Source organism: Lissotriton helveticus, chromosome 12 (assembly GCF_964261635.1).
Source record: "Lissotriton helveticus chromosome 12, aLisHel1.1, whole genome shotgun sequence".
Classification (NCBI taxonomy): Eukaryota; Metazoa; Chordata; class Amphibia; order Caudata; family Salamandridae; genus Lissotriton; species Lissotriton helveticus.
In genome coordinates, this window is record NC_136073.1 from 121,930,123 (window position 1) to 121,947,688 (window position 17,566).

At 49.4% G+C, this 17,566-nt stretch overlaps 1 protein-coding gene across 5 annotated transcripts in view; it reads left to right on the top strand.

Annotated features, from left to right (window-relative positions):
• Positions 1–17,566, top strand: part of GPC2 (glypican 2) — a 195,323-nt gene that overhangs the window by 107,675 nt on the left and 70,082 nt on the right. Inside the window, exon 1 of one of the 5 annotated variants that reach the window (XM_078670809.1) lies at positions 4,065–4,537. The exons of the other annotated variants lie outside the window; for them this stretch is intronic. Within the exon in view, the coding sequence (XP_078526935.1) occupies positions 4,384–4,537 (154 nt within the window). The 5' untranslated portion in view covers positions 4,065–4,383. Of the gene's footprint in view, positions 1–4,064; positions 4,538–17,566 lie in introns of those variants that run through there. 5 annotated transcript variants of the gene reach the window in all.

A 17,566-nucleotide genomic window follows, 5' to 3' on the forward strand; every position in this document is an offset into this window, starting at 1 on the left:
GTCATCTCTAGTGCAGTGCACATTATTCATTGGTGACAGTGTTCCTGAATTCTACAGCAGGGGGCACTGGTGGTGCATACAGTAGCCAGATGATGGCTGGATTGGGTATGTTTTAGTACTCAACATGCACAATATGTTAGTACTGTACAGTACAATGCTTTGCTGCACTTTAAATTCCCCAGTTGCATTCTGCGTGCCTGCATGTTAAATGGAAAGGTGCTCAAGATGCGGCATGTATCATTGATCTACTGCAGGATGAGACAGTTTGTGGCTGTACACTGCCCGTGCTAATGTATGCTAAGTAGAAAGGCTTTGTGTTAGCTAGAGGTGTTTTAAGTGTGTGTGTGACTGTGTGTGGGTGGGTGGCTCTGTGTGGGTGGGTAGCTCTGTGTGTGTGTGGGTGGGTGGCTGTGTGTGGGTGGCTCTGTGTGTGGGTGGCTGTGTCTGTGGGTGGCTCTGTGTGGGTGGGTGGCTGTGCGTGGGTGGGTGGCTGTGTGTGGGTGGGTGGCTGTGTGTGGGTGGGTGGCTGTGTGTGGGTGGGTGGCTGTGTGTGTGGCTGTGTGTGTGTGTGGCTCTGTGTGTGTGTGTGTGTGTGGCTCAGTGTGTGTGTGTGTGTGGGTGGCTCAGTGTGTGAGTGTGTGGGTGGCTGTGTGTGTGTGTGTGGAGCTCTGTGTGTGTGTGTGGCTCTGTGAATACACTCTACTACTCTCTAATGCTCACCTATTACCATTGTAAATGACAATACCATTTATTTATGGGTTTTTAAAAAAAATGAAGAAAAATGTCATGAGCAATGCCAATAGCTCTATCTTTAATAATGCCGAGACCATTGCATTGTAAATGCTTGTTTTTTAATGAGATGGTGCTCGTGACAGGAGTTCCCCCCACCAGTGACCAGTACGTACCGGGCCTGAGCATCCATTAACAGAGTTAAACATCGACAGAGAACATATCCAGCAAGTGGACCGTGTCTGAAGATCTCTGAGGAAACCACATCAAAAACTGACCCGGAAATTGAACCTTTGATAGACTGACATCTGCTGGGGTCAGAATATTTTAAGACACTTCTTTCTGCTGAAATGGTTGTTGAGGAGAGGAAGGCAAAGGTAAGGAGCAAGTGGAGGAGCATCTGAAGGAGTCCAGAGGGAGTGAGCGCAAATGGGAACAACTGACCAGACAACCTTGAGACGATGCGGAGTGGAGTAGTTAACAGTGGAGCACCTGATTTTGAAAGAGACCAAAGCCGGGGTGTCACTGAAGATTCCAGAGAGGCAACAAGCAAGTGGAGTGAAACAAAGGAAACTGTCCAGAGAAGGTCTAACTGAGGAGGAAGGTCCTGACTAAAGAAACTCTTTTTATCAAGAAAAGATTCTGGAAGTCTGAGCATTTTGCTGACCAGTTGCGAATGTATACTGCTTTTATTAACTAAAAGATGTCTTGGGTGTGGGTGCTGAGTCACATTTCTTTTTAAGAGAAAACAGGTGCACTACTTGATTATAAATTGCGTCACAACACCATTATCTTGGTTGTACTAACTCAAGGATGGTGTAGAGTCTGGTGTGAGAAATTGGTGTATTGGTTGACAGGGGTGGGAGCTCTGGTCAAGCAACAGCCACAATCCCTTGCAGCGTGAACCACAAACATTAACCTGTGCTTAACCCTTGGTACCATGGCTCAAAAAGCAGTCAGAGTCAATGAAGAGTATTTATGCAGCACACAAACTACTAAAGTGAAAACACAATATAAGAAAATTCCCACATCAATTTAGAAAGATCGAGTACCTTGTAATAAATTATTTGACACCAAAACTAAAAAAAATCCAATTCGGTGCATCAGAGTTATATGTTTTTTTAAAGTTTTTAGTCAAAACCAGTGCCTCAAAGAGCCAACCAAAGACCGAGTCAAAGTCGAAAAATATGTCCGACCACAATGAAGTGAAGGTTGAATACAAGAAGTGGATTGGGCCGCCCAGCGCTTATTTCGGACTTAAAAGACATTTTGAGAAAAATGTTCTGAGGAGGTAAATTTCAGTGGGGCAAGGTGGCAGGGGTGTTTGAGAAGCGAGCGTCATCGTTAGGGACCCTTGGGTCGAAGGCTAGCATTGGTGAAGATTTCTGTGTTCGGACTTAATCATTCTTATGGAAGTGGAAAATCTTCAGTGGGACAAGGTAGGCAGCTGTAGCTGAAGAGACTTCCAGGGGCTTAGATACCTCTTTGGCGAAGGACGGCTAAACAGGATTTATTGCTGTGGAAAAAAATAGCCAGAGCAACTGCAAAGTCAAGGCTGACCAGCGATGTACCTCGGGCGGATAGATGAGCAGGTTGATCCCATATCACCTCAGTTCTCACAGCAGTTTTTAGCCAACATGTTTTAAGCCCTCAGTTTTGGATGTTGGCTATTTAGGCATCTTTAGTCTCACAACCAAGGGTCCAGGGCTTGTGGGACTCCATTTGTGAGCTCAAGACTCACTCAGGCTGGATCCAGGTGGGAGTTCGAGGTGGTGTAAGCTTTTATGTCCCTGTGGCTCTGAACTGAACTCCAGCAAACAAGCCCTTGGAGTCACTCTGGTAGTCCTGGGTCAGTTGAATATGCAGGCCTCAAACAGCAGGGCTGGCCTCTGAGAGTTCAAGCCAGGCTCCAGGCAGCAAAGCAGTTCTTACAGGTACAGCAGAGCAGTCTTGCAGAGTGCACAGCAGGTCAGAGCCGAAGGCAGTCCTCTGAGAGTCCTTCCGCAGGTCCAGCAGTGAATTGAAGAGTGGGTCTGAGGGCCCTATTTGTATACCCTGTTCTGCATTTGAAGTTAGGAGAAGTTTCTATGGGCTTCTACTTTGCAGTGCATAATGGTAGCCGACCAGCCTCCAAACTGTTCGCCTGGATCTAGTGCCTGTCAAAAATAACTAGTGGTGCACTAAATATCATATATATCACTATATATCATTCAAATAATGTTGTTTTTTTCTACAGTGTTGCATCCTCGGATTGCATGCTATCCCAGAAGCCTCCTGTGTAGTTCCAAAACCATGTATGAAAATTGTCCTTGACTTAAAATGTCTGCTTTAAGTAACACACCTACAGGGCTGCTCTCTCTGAACACAGCCTACTCTGTCACATGTGTGTTTGCCTTGATCTCTGTTATTATATTTCTGCAAACTGCCCACACATGATGTCAAATATCACAACGAACTCCTCTGTAATACCCTGCATCCCCTCCTGCCCATTTATGAATCCCAATAAACCATCTACATGAACTCTCAGATTCCCTACGAATCACCACACCTCCTATGTATTTAACTAACCACAAAGAAAGTGGAATAAATGCATAGAATGGTTTCTTTAACAGCAAAATATGTAACCCCGCTCTCAGTACCCAACAATAGGCAACAGACAATGAACTGGCCTTGGGTTCCCGGAGCAGCTCGCTGCCCCGCCTAAAGCCCTCGCCAGGGGCAGTAAGCGTTTTATAATTGAGGTTACAATACAATGCGTTCGCTCGCCCTGCAGGCTCTCGTACTGGCCCAGGCTCAGCCTCGCAGACAGCCTCGGGCTGCTGGCGGCTCGCGCACCGGGAGTGTGTCTGTCTACCAAGGACATCTGTGGAAAAGCCCAAAGAGTACGACGCGCCTGACCCCACCACAACCTACCTTTCAGTCAGTTGGTCAGAATACTTGTATTCGGCTATTTAACCATAAAAAGACAGACACGTTTGATATACAAAGAGATGTGCATAACGTGCATATGGGGCTTGAAGTGCTGGATTCGTTGCCAAAGAATAGTTATGGCTCATACAAAGCTGTTTTCTCAAGTAGACCTTTGTAATGACAACCTCTGGCCCCTGTTCATCATGCCCAGACTTGTCTGGTGCCATTGGCGCTTGTTATTATTTATTTGTGCAGTTCTGTGTAGCGCGATCTCTTTCCAGTCAGTGGCATTGTACGTGAGTACGCCTGTGCGGCTCCTGCCCTGTTTCCTCGTTACCCCTGTGGGTGGCTGGCACTGAACGCGGTCGGCACAAGGACCCCGCGGGCTCTCTCTGCCCCTTTGTCTCCTCGGGTCCTCCCCTGGTCCCATGCGCTGCAGCGGGAGGCGGCGCGGTACAGGGTGTGCACCTGGACCCCGCGGGCGCCCTCCGCCTCATTGTCTGCGCCGGGCTCGCCTTCTCCCCGTGATCTCCTATGGGTCGGGCTGGCAGTACATGGTGCGCGTTTGGACCCCGCGGGCTCCCTCCGCCCCTTTGTCTGCGCTCCCTCTCTGTCCTCCGCTCGCCGGCTGTGGCTCCAGGGCTCACCCGGGCTCCCCGTGCCCTTCCCCGGGTCTGCTCCTCCCCGCGGCCCGAGCCCTGCTCCCCCGCTCCAGCCTGACTCCCCCGACCCGTGCCGGTCGCGATGGGCCCCTCCGGCCCAGGCTGCCGCCTCCTCGCCGCCGCCGTGCTGAGCCTTTGTTTCTGGGAGGCCCGGGGCCGGAGCTGCGCCGACAGCCGCCAGGTGCTGGGGGGCAAAGGCTTCAGCCTCAGCATGGTGCCCCCCAGCCTCATCTCGGGTAAGTGCGGGGCCGGGGCGGGGGGTGCGTGAGTCCCTGGCTGTGTCCCTGAGAGGTGCCGGGCACGAGGGCTTCCAGGGAATCATACCCTGTAGTGTATGGGCAGATCCAGCTGTGCACATCGAGGCATCTCCAGCGGTGCAGCCACATACTCCAACTTTGCAATGCAGTGAGGCATTCCACTGTGCAGTGCAGCCAGGGAATACAGTGCTTCGAAGCAGTTCTGCACGGACTCCAGTGCGTTCAGGGGACTTTGTAGTGTTGTGGGGGAATCCAGATGTGCGTCGTAGACTGGCATCCCAAGGCAGTGAGTGGCTATTTAGAGACTGAAGGGATCCAGCTGTGCAGTGCAGGCAGGGAACCCCGTGTTGGTGTCCGTGGGATCCAGTGCAGTCAGTGGATATGTATACCCTGTTTGGGGAATCCAGATGTGCAACTCAGACCGGGAAAGCAAGGTAGTCAGGGAGCTTTACAGAATAAAGGGATCCATCTGTGCAGTATTGAATCCAGTGTTCGTGTCAGTGAGATCCAGTGCAGTCAGGGATATGTACAGCCAGTGAGGGAATCTTGCTGTACAGTGTGAACAGGGGATCTTTATAAAATGAGTGAATCCAGTGTGCATAGGGGGTTGATCTTCGTAGTGCAGTGTGGTGATCTGTCCGTGCAGCGCAGACCGGGACTCAATGGCAGTCAGTGGATCTTTAAAGCATAAGAGCACCAGGGGATGGATACAGCTGCGCGGTGCAGTCAGGGAATCCAGTGTGACAGTGGAATCCAGTATATGTATGGTGTAGCGAGGGATTCCCGCTGTTGGTGCAGGTAGGGGAAACAGGGCGCTCGGTTGTTTTATCTCTGGAGTGAGGCAATCCAGATGTGCAAAGTAATTCATTCTGGTTTGCAGCGCAAGGAGGGAGCCGTGCAGTGCAGTTAAGAGACCCAGCGCTCTTTGATAATCTAGGACTCAGGAATGCAGTTGCTGGCGGTAATTAAGAGAAGGTGCTTTGCAGTGTATCTCGGGAAACCAGCCTTGCAGTGTAGCAGGGAATCTGACTGTGCAGTGCAGCCAAAGGATCCAGGTGTGCACTGCAGCCAGAATATTCAGCCATTGCAGGTGGAGGGCGCAGCCATGCCTTGAAAACCGAGAGATCCGTCCGTGCAGTGCTCTCGCCTGGGAGCCCAGCCTAGCCAATGGATCCAGCAGTGCAGCCGAGATTCCAGGTGTGCACTCAGGCCCGGTTCTAGCGGGTGGGCCGGGTGGGCCAGGCCCACCCAAACATGAGCCTGGCCCACCCAAACAGAATCCTTGGCCCTCGCAGTGAGGGCTTGAAGGCAGGTGAGCAAAGGCATTGGGCTCAAAGGGTGTGTGTGTGTGCGCGCCCGGGCTGAGAGAGCTTCCCGGGCGAATACACAGACACACAAACAGTTTTAAGAGATTATCGAAGCCGCACCCGAGTAATTCGCAGGTCTTTAAAAGACCATTTACATATTAAGGAGGCTTTGTTTATTTTTTCACCCCTTCATCTCCACTGGCGAAAGGCGACAACGGTGACCTTTGCCTCCTATTCTGCTGTGTGGATATTTCTTTTTCAATGCAGTGCAGGAGAAACGTTTTTTATTCCTATTCACCTTTCTTGACCCCTGCAGCGGCTTATCACATCAGGCTGTGACACAAAGTTTCACTAATGGAGTAGGTTAGAGAATGTGTTCCTAAACTTTTTTCTTTTTAAAATCTGCACAGGCCCAGCACCACACATACTTCGTGCGCTTCATTTGAACAGTTTTTATCATTGTCACGGCTGATGCAGTACAACAATAAGACAATAAAAAATGCCCAGATAAAACTGGTGATTAATGATTCTGCTGGAGAGCAATCATTTGTCTGTTAGTACTTTTTAAATGCAGATGAACTGTATTTTATGTGGAAGCTCAGTGGGTTACTGCCTTTGTCACAGAGATCCATTTGTTACTTGCAGTTCAGAAGTTACAATCCTAACATAGGACAGAGACCATTGAACTGTCACCAAAGAGCTGCATACAAACATTAATGGTATAGTTAGAGCTTCACTTTTTTTTGTGATCTAATTACAACTCCAGTCTTTCATTATTCTAATGTTGCCAAAATGAGTATGTTTGGGTAGAAATACATTTTTATCAGTAAAGCTGACCCCCATGGAATACTCTTTAAATCCTAAGGTTGTGTTTCCACAGACCAAACCCACTGAAAATATACTGCCACCAGTAGGGATGGCATGTGATTCCTACACCTTGTAATCCTCATTGGCTTACGTGACATTTCCTGGAGACTGATTTACATACATGTATGATTCATTGTCTCTATAATGTGTGCGTGATGTAAAGTACTGACACACCCTACACTGATATGAGTAGCGCTATACAACAAATGAAATGCATATGAGAGAGGGGCTACGTAAAGATGAGGGGCAATGTTGGAGGGTGGCAGTGAGGGAATCCGAGCAGGAGGTAGTGGGAGGGGCTATGGAGCAATGAGGGGCACTGTTGGAGGGTGACAGTGAGGGAATCCGAGGAAGAGGTCAATAGGGGAGGGGGAGCTAGACCGAGATGAGGGGCACTGGTGGAGGGTGGCAGTGAGGGAATCCAATGAGGAGGTCAATAGGAGGGGCCATGGAGGGATGAGGGGCACTGGTGGAGGGTGGCAGTGAGGGACTCAGAGGAAGAGGTCATGGGGTGGAGGGGGTGCTAGGGAGAGATAAGGGGCACTGGTAGAGGTGGTAGTGAGGGAGTCTGAGGAGGAGGTCATGGTGGGAGGGGCTACAGAGAGATGAGGGACACTGGTGGAGGGTGGCAGTGAGGTAGTCCGAGGAGGAGGTCAATCGGGGGAGGGACTATGGAGCGATGAGGGGCACGGTTGGAGGGTGGAAGTGAGGGAATCCAATGAGGTCAATAGGGGGCCATGGAGGGATGAGGGGCACTGGTCGAGGTTGGCAGTGAGGGAATCCAAAGAAGAGGTCATGGGGTTGTGGGGGGAGCTAGGGAGTGATAAGGGCCGCTGGGGAGGGTGGTAGTAAAGGTATTTATGGAAAAACAGGTTATTGGTTTAGTGCCAAAAAATACTTTTGCATCAGCGTCCGCCTCCCCCCCCCCCCCCCCCCCCGTCATGGTCTTTCTGTTTTTGTTTATTTAATTAGCATTCGGGTTACAAGGGCTACTGTGGAACATACTTTAAAAGTCCATGCTAATTATATTTACTGCTATATTCAATGTTTTAAGTTTGAAGGTGATTTTACTAATTTTTTTACCAGGGAAAATGAAAGTGTAGCCGATGGTGCCTGATAAGGGGCTGGGGTCAGCTGTGAGATAAGGTGCACTGGAGAGGACTAGTGGATAATCAAGCCTGTAAGGGAGTGTGTTGCAGAGTCAGGGGTCAGGTGGAGGTAGTAATGAAGAGGGATTCTCCCTGAAGGGTCGCACAGAGGGAGCCCGAGAAGTGTCACTTGCCTGATACTCCCACCTCAGAAACCTCCCCTTCCCATCAAAGGAACATTACATGGAAAAAACACTTTTTGAGAGTGATAATATTTAGAAAGAGACTTGGAAAACAGTGCGTTTTACTGGGCCTTGTAAGACTAAGAAGAGATTCAGGAGGGCCCTGATGCAGGCCTGCCCAGACATATATGCGACAATTCGAGACCGCAGTGGCCCACCCAAATGCATCCTTGGCCCACCCAAATTGAAATTCCTGGAACCGGGCCTGTGTGCACTGCAGGTACGGGGCTGCAGAGGTGTTATGCAATCAGAGAATCACGCGGGGCAGGGACGCCCAACCAGGGGGCGCAGTTTCCAGGAATCCAGGTGTGCAGGGCCGGGAGTGGCTCTTTACAGTCCAGCCGAGCATTCCATCTCTGTGGTGTGGCCTTGGAGAGCAGCCAAGCAGTGCAGCAGCCAGAGGGCCCTAACTTCCTGCACAGTGCATTCACTCTTGCAGTGCTTCTGAGAGAGTGAGCTGTTCACTGCAAGCAGACTACACGTGGGTGTCCACGGGTGCTCCTGCCCTCCACCTCTCGCCCCCCTCCCCCCTGGACTGTGCACTGGCAGCACTGCCTCCCCTCCGCGCTGGAGCCGGTGCAGGCCTGCTCACCGAGCCGTGTCTACCAGTGCTCGGTGGAAGGCACGGCGTGCCCGCGAGAAGTCGCTGCTGTGTGTGATCTTGCACTGCGCAGCCGAAGGCTGACGTCCCCTATCAACACCGCCAGTCTTAGTTTTTGTTAGGGGGGGGGTTCAGTGGTGCTGGGACCGTTTTTATAGTGGGGGTGCTGGCCAGTGACGTGGCTGATATGTCAGAAAACACAAACAAGCGGATAGAAGAACATTTGAGGGCCCCCTCTATTATTTGTGTCCATCTTAACTCTTTCAAGTTTTGTGAGGGTTGCAGCACCCCCACTTCCGGTGCCACTGACGCTGTCATGTATTTTTTATCGAGTGCTTTCAAGAAGAAGGGGAGTTTGCGGGGGGGGGGGGTCTGAGTGATGCTGTTAGTACAGCGTCTGTTGGTTATTCGGACTATTGCGGCATCCCTGGTTCATGGGTGAAGTATCCTAGGCCATGGGGGCAGCATCCCCAGGCCCTGGATGCAGTCCCTAGGCCATGGGTGCAGTAACCTCGGCCGTGGGTGAAGTACCCTAAGCCATGGGTGGAGTACCCTAAGCCATGGGTGGAGTACCCTAAGCCATGGGTGGAGTACCCTAAGCCATGGGTGGAGTACCCTAGGCCATGGCAGCAGTACCCTAAGCCATGGGTGAAGTAACCTAGGCCATGGCAGCAGTACCCTAAGCCATGGGTGAAGTAACCTAGGTCATGGGTACAATACCCTAGGCCATCGGTGAAGTACCCTAACCTGTGGGTGAAGTACCCTAGGCCATGGGTACAGTACCCTAGGCCATGGGTGCAGTACCCTAGGCCATGGGTAGAGTAACCTAGGTCATGGGTACAGTATGCTAGGCCATGGCTGAAGTACCCTGGTCCATGAGGGCAGTACCCTAGGCCATCGGTGCAGCATCCCTAGGCCATGGGTGAAGTACCTTCTGCCGTGGGTGAAATACCCTAGGCCATGGTTGCAGTCACCTAGGCCATGGGTACAGTCCCCTAGGCCATGGGTGCAGTCCCCTAGGCTACGGGTGCAGTGCTCTTGGTCATGGGTGAAGTACCCTAGGTCATAGGTGAAGTACCCTAGATCACGGATCAGTACTCTAGGCCATGGGTACAGTACCCTAGGTTATGGGTACAGTACCCTACGCCATGGGTGAAGTACCCTGGGCCATGAGGGCAGTACCACAGGCCATGGGGCCGCAACCCCAGGTCCTGGGTGCAGTACACTAGGCCATGGGTGAAGTACTTTAGGTCATGGGTGAAGTATCCTTGGCCCTTGGTGCAGTACCCTAGGCCATGGGTGAAGTACCCTAGGTCATGGGTGAAGTATCCTTGGCCCTTGGTGCAGTACCCTAGGCCATGGGTGAAGTACCCTAGGTCATGGGTGAAGTATCCTTGGCCCTTGGTGCAGTACCCTAGGCCATGGGTGAAGTATCCTTGGCCATGGGTGCATTACACTAGGCCATGGGTGCAGTATCCTAGGCCACGAGTACAGTATCCTAGGCTACTAGTGCAGTACCCTAGGCCATAGGCACAGTACGCTAGTCCACGGGTGCAGTACCCTAGGTCACTGGTGCAATAACTTAGGCCACGGGTGCAGTACATGGGAAGTCGCCGTAGCCAGGCCCCGCAGCAGCTCGAATGCCTTTATTAGACTTTGCCTACATTAAAGGTGCCATACCCTGAAGGCTCTTGGAGTTTGGCTGCAGCCAGGGACAAACGCCTGATGGTTGAGGTAGTACAAATGGCTTCAGCTTCTGCACCCCCTGAAAGACATGGCATTTGATGTTCCGTAGTTGGGCACTTTGAGCCATGGCTGACTAGGCGGGGTAGGGTGGCATAGGAGGTGCTAATACAAGATGTTAGGGACCACCCCTCTGGACTTCACTGCCCTAGAACAAGGTGGGTGTTAAGGTTGTCCACCCACTATGTCACGTTATAGCACTGCAAAAACAATACAGGGGGGTGGGATGCACACCTTGTTCACAATATCTCATTTTAAATTTATCTAAACGTACTCTGATATGCGTGCAGCTTGGTCACAGTGTCATGCCCAAAAGACACTGAAAGATTGTCACAACTGATGAATGGAGACACGTCCCATTCAACATTATAGCGCGGGCCAGTTATTACATCCCGGGCAAGTTATATTGCACGGCCTAATTCTTCATATTACTACATCGCAACGTACGTATAGGTGAATGTAATGGATAAATAGACTTGTGAGTAAGGTCAGGTAGACGAGGTGCTAGGTACATGTACTGTAAGCGGTAGGACTGTAGATCAGTATTGTTGGCCCAGATACCGTGCAATACAACCATGTGAGGTTTATCCAGAGCTCAAGGCATGGGGTGCTTGTAATGTCGCCTACAGTCCGGTTCTAGGACGAAAGCCTGGTTTAGATTAGCCTCACTCATCTGGTGAAATTACACAGGCATCTGTTGAGCGGGCATCATGCCTCTTTGTTACCCTGCCAGAGGGAGTAGCCTCTCCTTTTAAAGTACAGGAGTGGGGTCACACAGGGTAGTAAAATTACACAGTACGCATAAAGTTAGAAGACCAGATGTTATAAAAATAGATGCAGATATATATGAAAAGGGTGGGAGTGTTGCCTGCTTTAAAGGGATCCGACTGGAGATAAAGCATGGAGGGAAAAGACAAAACACAAAGTGAGTGTAGAGATTCCTAGGACGTGACAAGTTGTGGACATGGACAGTGGTAAACGCAGGGTTTTTCACAAGACAGAATTGTTGCCCTTTGCTCACTAGCAGTTTCTAGATATTGTTGCTCTGTGATTGGCTGTACGTCCGCTCTCAGTGGTTAGCAGTGTGTTTGGTAGTAGTAGCACCCAAACCATTAGGTAGCTCCTGGGCTGGGATGGTTGTTTGAGACATTTTGGGGGCAGCCTTGGGTTTCTGTGGTTGTTCTGCTCCAGTGCTTTGCTACCGCAGCAGACACGTCCTTAACATTAGACCGAGGTGGAGTTCCCAAGATGGTGCTTCGTCCAAGCCGCTGCACCCTGCACCACGTGTCCTCTCCTACACAAGGCTGTGCGGGTGCCTGTTCCAGGTTCTGTCTGGTGAATGACCAAGGCCGGGCTTTGCCTCACCCATCACCGAACAAATGCCGTTCTGGCATCTCCTGAAGATGCCAGAGCTACTTTTTGCTGTGGGCTAACCTGGCTGGCCTGGTTCCTCATTGCTGTCAAGCTGCACTGCTGGAGCCCTGCCTGCTCCTAGCCTGTCAAAACAAGACTGTAGAACTATTGGTGGCCCAAACTCCAGACCCCAGCCTTCAGACTGAAAAAGAAGACCCCTTTGTAACTGTCTTCTGTAGAGCTTTGGGGATCTCTGTAGGAAGCACCTGCTTCTGTTTGCAGTTTCTAGGATGTTTCAGGATGCTCAGGTCCCTCAAACTTCTATCGGCCCACGCCCCGTTAGGGTTGCAACCAAGGTGGTTGATGTGTCTAGAAAAAGAGACAACACCAAAGGCATGGGTTGAGCCCTGTATCTTCCCAGTGCCAGATCCCTTGCAATGTATCTGATGGTCCTCTTGCTGACCAGCATACTAGCAATGAGTTGTTGTTGAGCTCTGATTGCGGGGGTGGCAAAGATGCCACTGGGGCAGTGCTAATTTTTCATGTAATTATAATATTTTTTTTTTTACACAGCTTGATTGGTGCATTCTTTTTCACAATAACGTGGGGTGATTGGCTGTCACCAGTACCAGCAAGATCATAGATAATAATAATAATAATAATAATAGATGTGTGTGTGTGTGTGTGTGTGTGTGCGCTCGCACAGCACAGGTTCCTTTCTGTGAGTGGGCCCTGATTACAATGGAATTGGCCCCACCTGTTCCAAAAATGATACAATCCTTCTGTTGAGGGGCAGGAATTTTTTCACAAAGTTGACATAGATGCTGCGGGTGCTAGTCTTCGTGTGGGTTGGCGGGGTTTACCCAGCTAATGATTGGTTTTTCTTCCCTTAGACTTCCCCCATGTGTTCTTGGCGGAGAGCTGTCTTTTTGCCCCCTTTCTCATTGTTTTTGGAGGTTCCTTGCCCATTGATGGGTTTTCTCCTCTTAGACTTGCTCCATGTGTTCTTGGTGGTGAGCTGTCGTTTTGCCCACTCTGTCATTGTTTCTGGAGGTTTCTTGCCTGTTGATTGGTTTTTCTTCACTTAGATTTCCTCCATTTGTTCTTGGTGGTGAGCTGTGGTTTTTCTTTCCTTAGACTTCCTCTATGTATTCTTGGTAGTGAGCTGTCTTTTTGCTCCCTCTGTGATTGTTTTTGTAGATTCCTTGCCCATTGATGGGGTTTCTTCTCTTAGACTTTCTCCCTGTGTTCTTGGTGGTGATCTGTCTTTTTGCCCATCCGTCATTGTTTTTGGAGGTTCCTTGCCCATTGATGGTGTTTTGTTTTTCTTCCGGTAGACTTCCTCCATGTGCTCTTGGCGGTGAGATGTCATTTTACCCCCTCTGGCACTGTTTTTGGATGTTCTTTGCCCATTGATGGTTTTTCTTCCCTTAGACTTCCTCCATGAGTTCTTGGCGGTGAGCTGTAATTTTGCCCCCTCTGTCATTGTTTTTGGAGGTTCCTTGCCCGTTGGTGGACTTGTGACTGGGCCTCCAGTAGCACGCTTCCAAACGCGATGTCCAGGTTGGTTACTCCTCCTTAATCTATCTTCTGGCAGGTTATTCCTAGAAAAAGAAGCTACACCATAGGTGCACATTTTCTAGAAAGGTGTGTGATGGTGTCTTCCGTTTAGGTGCATTCAAGGCACTTTTTGCACCTAAGAACATTTTTATTGTCTGTTGAAATAACCTTTTCATTATTGTTCCTGAAAGTCAAGAACTTGTCGGGCGTAAGGGCAGAAAACTGGAACCTTGCATTGGCACCTCAAGGCTGATTCACCTCACAGTTGGCAGTCCAGACCCCATCATTGTTAGCTCGTTTTGTTGTGAATAATTAAAGATTATCAGCATGGTAGATTTTGAGGGCATGTGGTAAATTATGGAAATAATGAATGGAACCATCTGCACAAGCACATTTCTAGTAAATACTCTGCCATCCTGTGTAATCACCCACTGCTGCATACAGCTAGACTTTTCTTCCCTCCTCTTACTCAAAAGACCGTTCTGCTGGAAACTGAGCCCGTCATGTGTGTATGTAATGTTATTTGTAAAGAACAAACCTAGCTAGAGAGCAGTGGAGCGCTGAACATGGGCTGTAAGCTTTACGTTACCATTCATGTTATAGTGGGGCAGAATATTCAGGGGGTGGTTTTTCCTGCCATGCACAGGGGTGGTGTCCTTTGAAGTGGTGTGTCTTCAGTTTTTTCCTGAATTGCAGGAAGATCCCACCTGTTCTGGTGTTGATGGGGATGTCCTTCCACAACCTGGGTGTGCAGACAGAGGAGGACTGCCTTCTGTTTTTTCTTTTTTAGGTCTCGCATAGTTGCGAGGTATGTAGTATACAGTGTAGTGAGGGGAAGCTCGACCCACTTTCCGAGCATCTTTTTAATTGGCTTAAATTGTACATGCTGCATTCTCATTGGTTTTCTGCTTGTTAGTCCCTCCTCCTCACAACCATGTCGTCATTTTTCTCCTTCCATGGCTATCGGCCCCTTTACTTAAAAAAATCTTTTGGTCCCCTGTCTCCCCCATTCCCTCCCGCAGTTTTTAACTTCTCCGCCCAGAACCCCCCCTCCCACTCATGTTCGTACGTTCTTGGACGCCGGCACTTTTGTTTACAATGCAATAGGTCTCGTATAAATACGAGTCCTATTGCATTTGTAAATGCTTGTTGTGTTTCCTATATCCTCACTCCCAATGTTGCGTTGTTCACCTGGGATGGGTTCACCTGGTATGGGTATTTTCTTGCTTGGTTACACGTGGGTGGTATTTCTGATGCCTTTAAGTGATACTGCTGCTCTTGGAGATGAAGTGACTTGAAGGGAAGCCAGTGTAGTTCACTCATTGTTGGGGTCAAGTGGTCAAACTTCGTCAGACTTTTGAAGTGATATACGCAGTCTGTGGGATGCTTTTCTGGTCACCAGTGTCATGTCATGGGGCATGGGGCGGGTTGCTTCCACCTATGTAAGGTGAGAGAAGTTTTACCTTTTGTTCTTCTGAATTCGGTTTTAGGTAGGAGAGATTTTACTGTTTTCAGGAAGAAAAGGTAGTATCATGCCTGCTGTCTATGTGTTTTTGCAGTGTGGTCTTACAGTGAGTGATCTTTGTTGAGGGTGAATCCGGTGATGCTGCATTTACGGTCGTCTGGAAGGGTGTTGAGGGGGGCAGTTAAGGTTAATTAATAGTAAGAATGCAAGGTCGTTGGTCTAGGCAAACATGAAGAGTTTTCTCTCAGTTGGATTGAGCTTTAGGTAGGTGCTTTGCACCAATTTCTGGAAATGATCGAACTTAGGTTTCGAGCCTCTGGATTTTGTGAGCCAATATGATTTTCAGGTAGAATTATGTGTCATCTACATATTAATGTCAGTGTTGAACAGGTTGTAACGATTGGCACACCACAGAAGATACAGAGTTTCTGCGCCACTGAGACTCCCTTCTGAATGAGTTGGTGGTGGTTGATAAGGTAGGAGGAGGTTGATAAAGTAGGATGTGAACCATTGGAAGACTGTCAGAGAAGCCCATAACCTGTTTCTAAAGTGTTTTCCCAGTAGTTGATGGTTGACTGTGTCAAAGATTGTTAAGAGGTTGCGTAGGATCATGAGTCCACGGTGATCATTGTCAGTGATTAAGATGGTGTTGTTGACCACCTAAAGGGTGGCTTTTTTGAGATAGCATGGTCTGATGTCGGATTGGTGTTCTTCGAGGAGATTGTTTGCTCATCTGATTTTATAATTGAATAGACACCTTTTACTCAATAATTTGTCTGATGAGAGGTAGATGGGCGGTTCACAGGAGTTGGACAGTCGCATGGGCTGAGGGTGGACTAGTAATTACAATGATCTGTAGACTGTAGGTGATTGAAAGCATGTATAGCCCTCAGGAGGTCCATATTATCTACTAGCAAGTCTTGGGATTTCCTTAACACTGTGTTTGACAGTCAGTACACTCCTTTTGGGGATAATGATGTCTCGGTTTTCTCCGGGTGTCGACTGGCTACCAACGTGTATGTATTTGTGTCTTTCAACCATGCTTCCTTATGTCGGTCCCACAGCACAGTGAACTGGATTGTCAAAACTTAGCCAACCAATAAATATATTTTCCCCACTTGAAAGAGGGTCCTGCTTGGTGATGGAGTCTGTATGTCAAGACTTCCTTCTTCCTCCTCTCTGCATAAGTTGCCGCCGAGGGCCTCTTACCATTGAAAGTCAGTTGTGCTGACGGTGGGTAGCGAGCAACTACTACTTAGGTCACATCCTGGAGATTGTAAAGGAGAACTGGCGATTCATTAGAAGCAGAAACGAGGCTGTGAAGCTGGCATCTCCCGCTTCCCCAAGCGTCGCTGCCCCTCAAACTTTTCTCCATGACCCCATCTGGAGCATCATTACCCGAGAGGAGAGTGGGGCCTCTGGTGGACCCCCTCTGTTCGAGCCATGGAAAGAGGCATAGTTTGACATTTTATGGATTGCTGTATCCACTGAACTAGGCTGCGGGCAACATCTGCTCTAGTTTGACTCACGAGTCACCGATTGTGGCTGTAGACTGGTCCATAATGAACAGTTAGAGAGCAGCAACGTCAGCACAGAGCCGCAGCTCTGAAACAACCCTATGTGAGATATGTGCCTTCTTATCCAAATTAGATTCGAATTGTCTAAAACGGATATTGCCAGGTTTGTTGTGTTCGCCCAGCTGTGTGTATGTGTTTGTGCGCATGCGCCTGTGCTCCTGTCATCAGTCACACCCCTGTCCTGCCTGTCTTTGTCTTTCACCAGTCCCCCCCCCCCGCCCTCGTAGCAGATGAGCCTGCCTCTGATAATGGCCTGCAGCAGCTGTGCCCTTCCCCTCCACAAGGGAGCTCATTGGGGGTTGGGTTACTAAAACAATCATAATTACTCAGAGACGTCTTGGAGCAGTGACTTGTGACCACAGGCTGCATCCCCACGCCACTTTAGGGCTGAGGAAGCACAGCTCCGGAAATGCATTCTGGGTAATCACCCGGTTTCTTTAAGGGACCTCTTGTCCTCTCTGCCAATCAACCTTTTTACGAACAAACACCCATACATAGACCTGTGATGTATACGCCACCTCTTCATAGTTGGGGGTGGCTCTTTGTGGGTAGGCCAGCCATGGGACGCCATGTCTGAGGACGCTCCATCCCAGGCAGCCGTAGCAGCTGGGCTCAGAAGACCCCAGGGCTGAGTTTGGCGCCGCCTGCCTCGAGAGCAGCTGTGTAGAAGTCTTAGCGGAGTAGGAGGGGAGCAGAAACCTGGCACGCGCTCCTAGGTGTTCAGTTATCTCCTCACACCTCTTCGGTGCTCAGGTGTGAATATTGCCGAAGACTTTTCTCAGCTTTTCCAATTTTAAAACTTTACTAAACACAGGGATTTTCGAAAATAAATGCAAATTACTTTTGAACGCCTCGTGCAAGGCAGTCTTCAGAGCATCTTTAGTGATAGAGTGACAGGGAAAAGACTGAGCATCAACAGTTATGAAAAGCTCTGAGAAGAAATATTGAGCACCTCAACTGAGAGTGCAGTGAAGGGAAAGACTGAATGTTCCTAGTGTCACTGTGTACTTAGGAGAAAGACTGGGGAACTCAGGGGTGTTTGCCTACTTAGAAAATTGTTACTTTAGACCAAGTGAGTTTGCATGTTTTTTACTTTGGGGAAGTCAGTGTTTCCAGGATTAGTGAACATTGATAGTTTCATTGCGCAAAATACACCAAGGCTGGGGTAGTTTCATTGCGCAAAATACACCAAGGCTGGGGTAGTT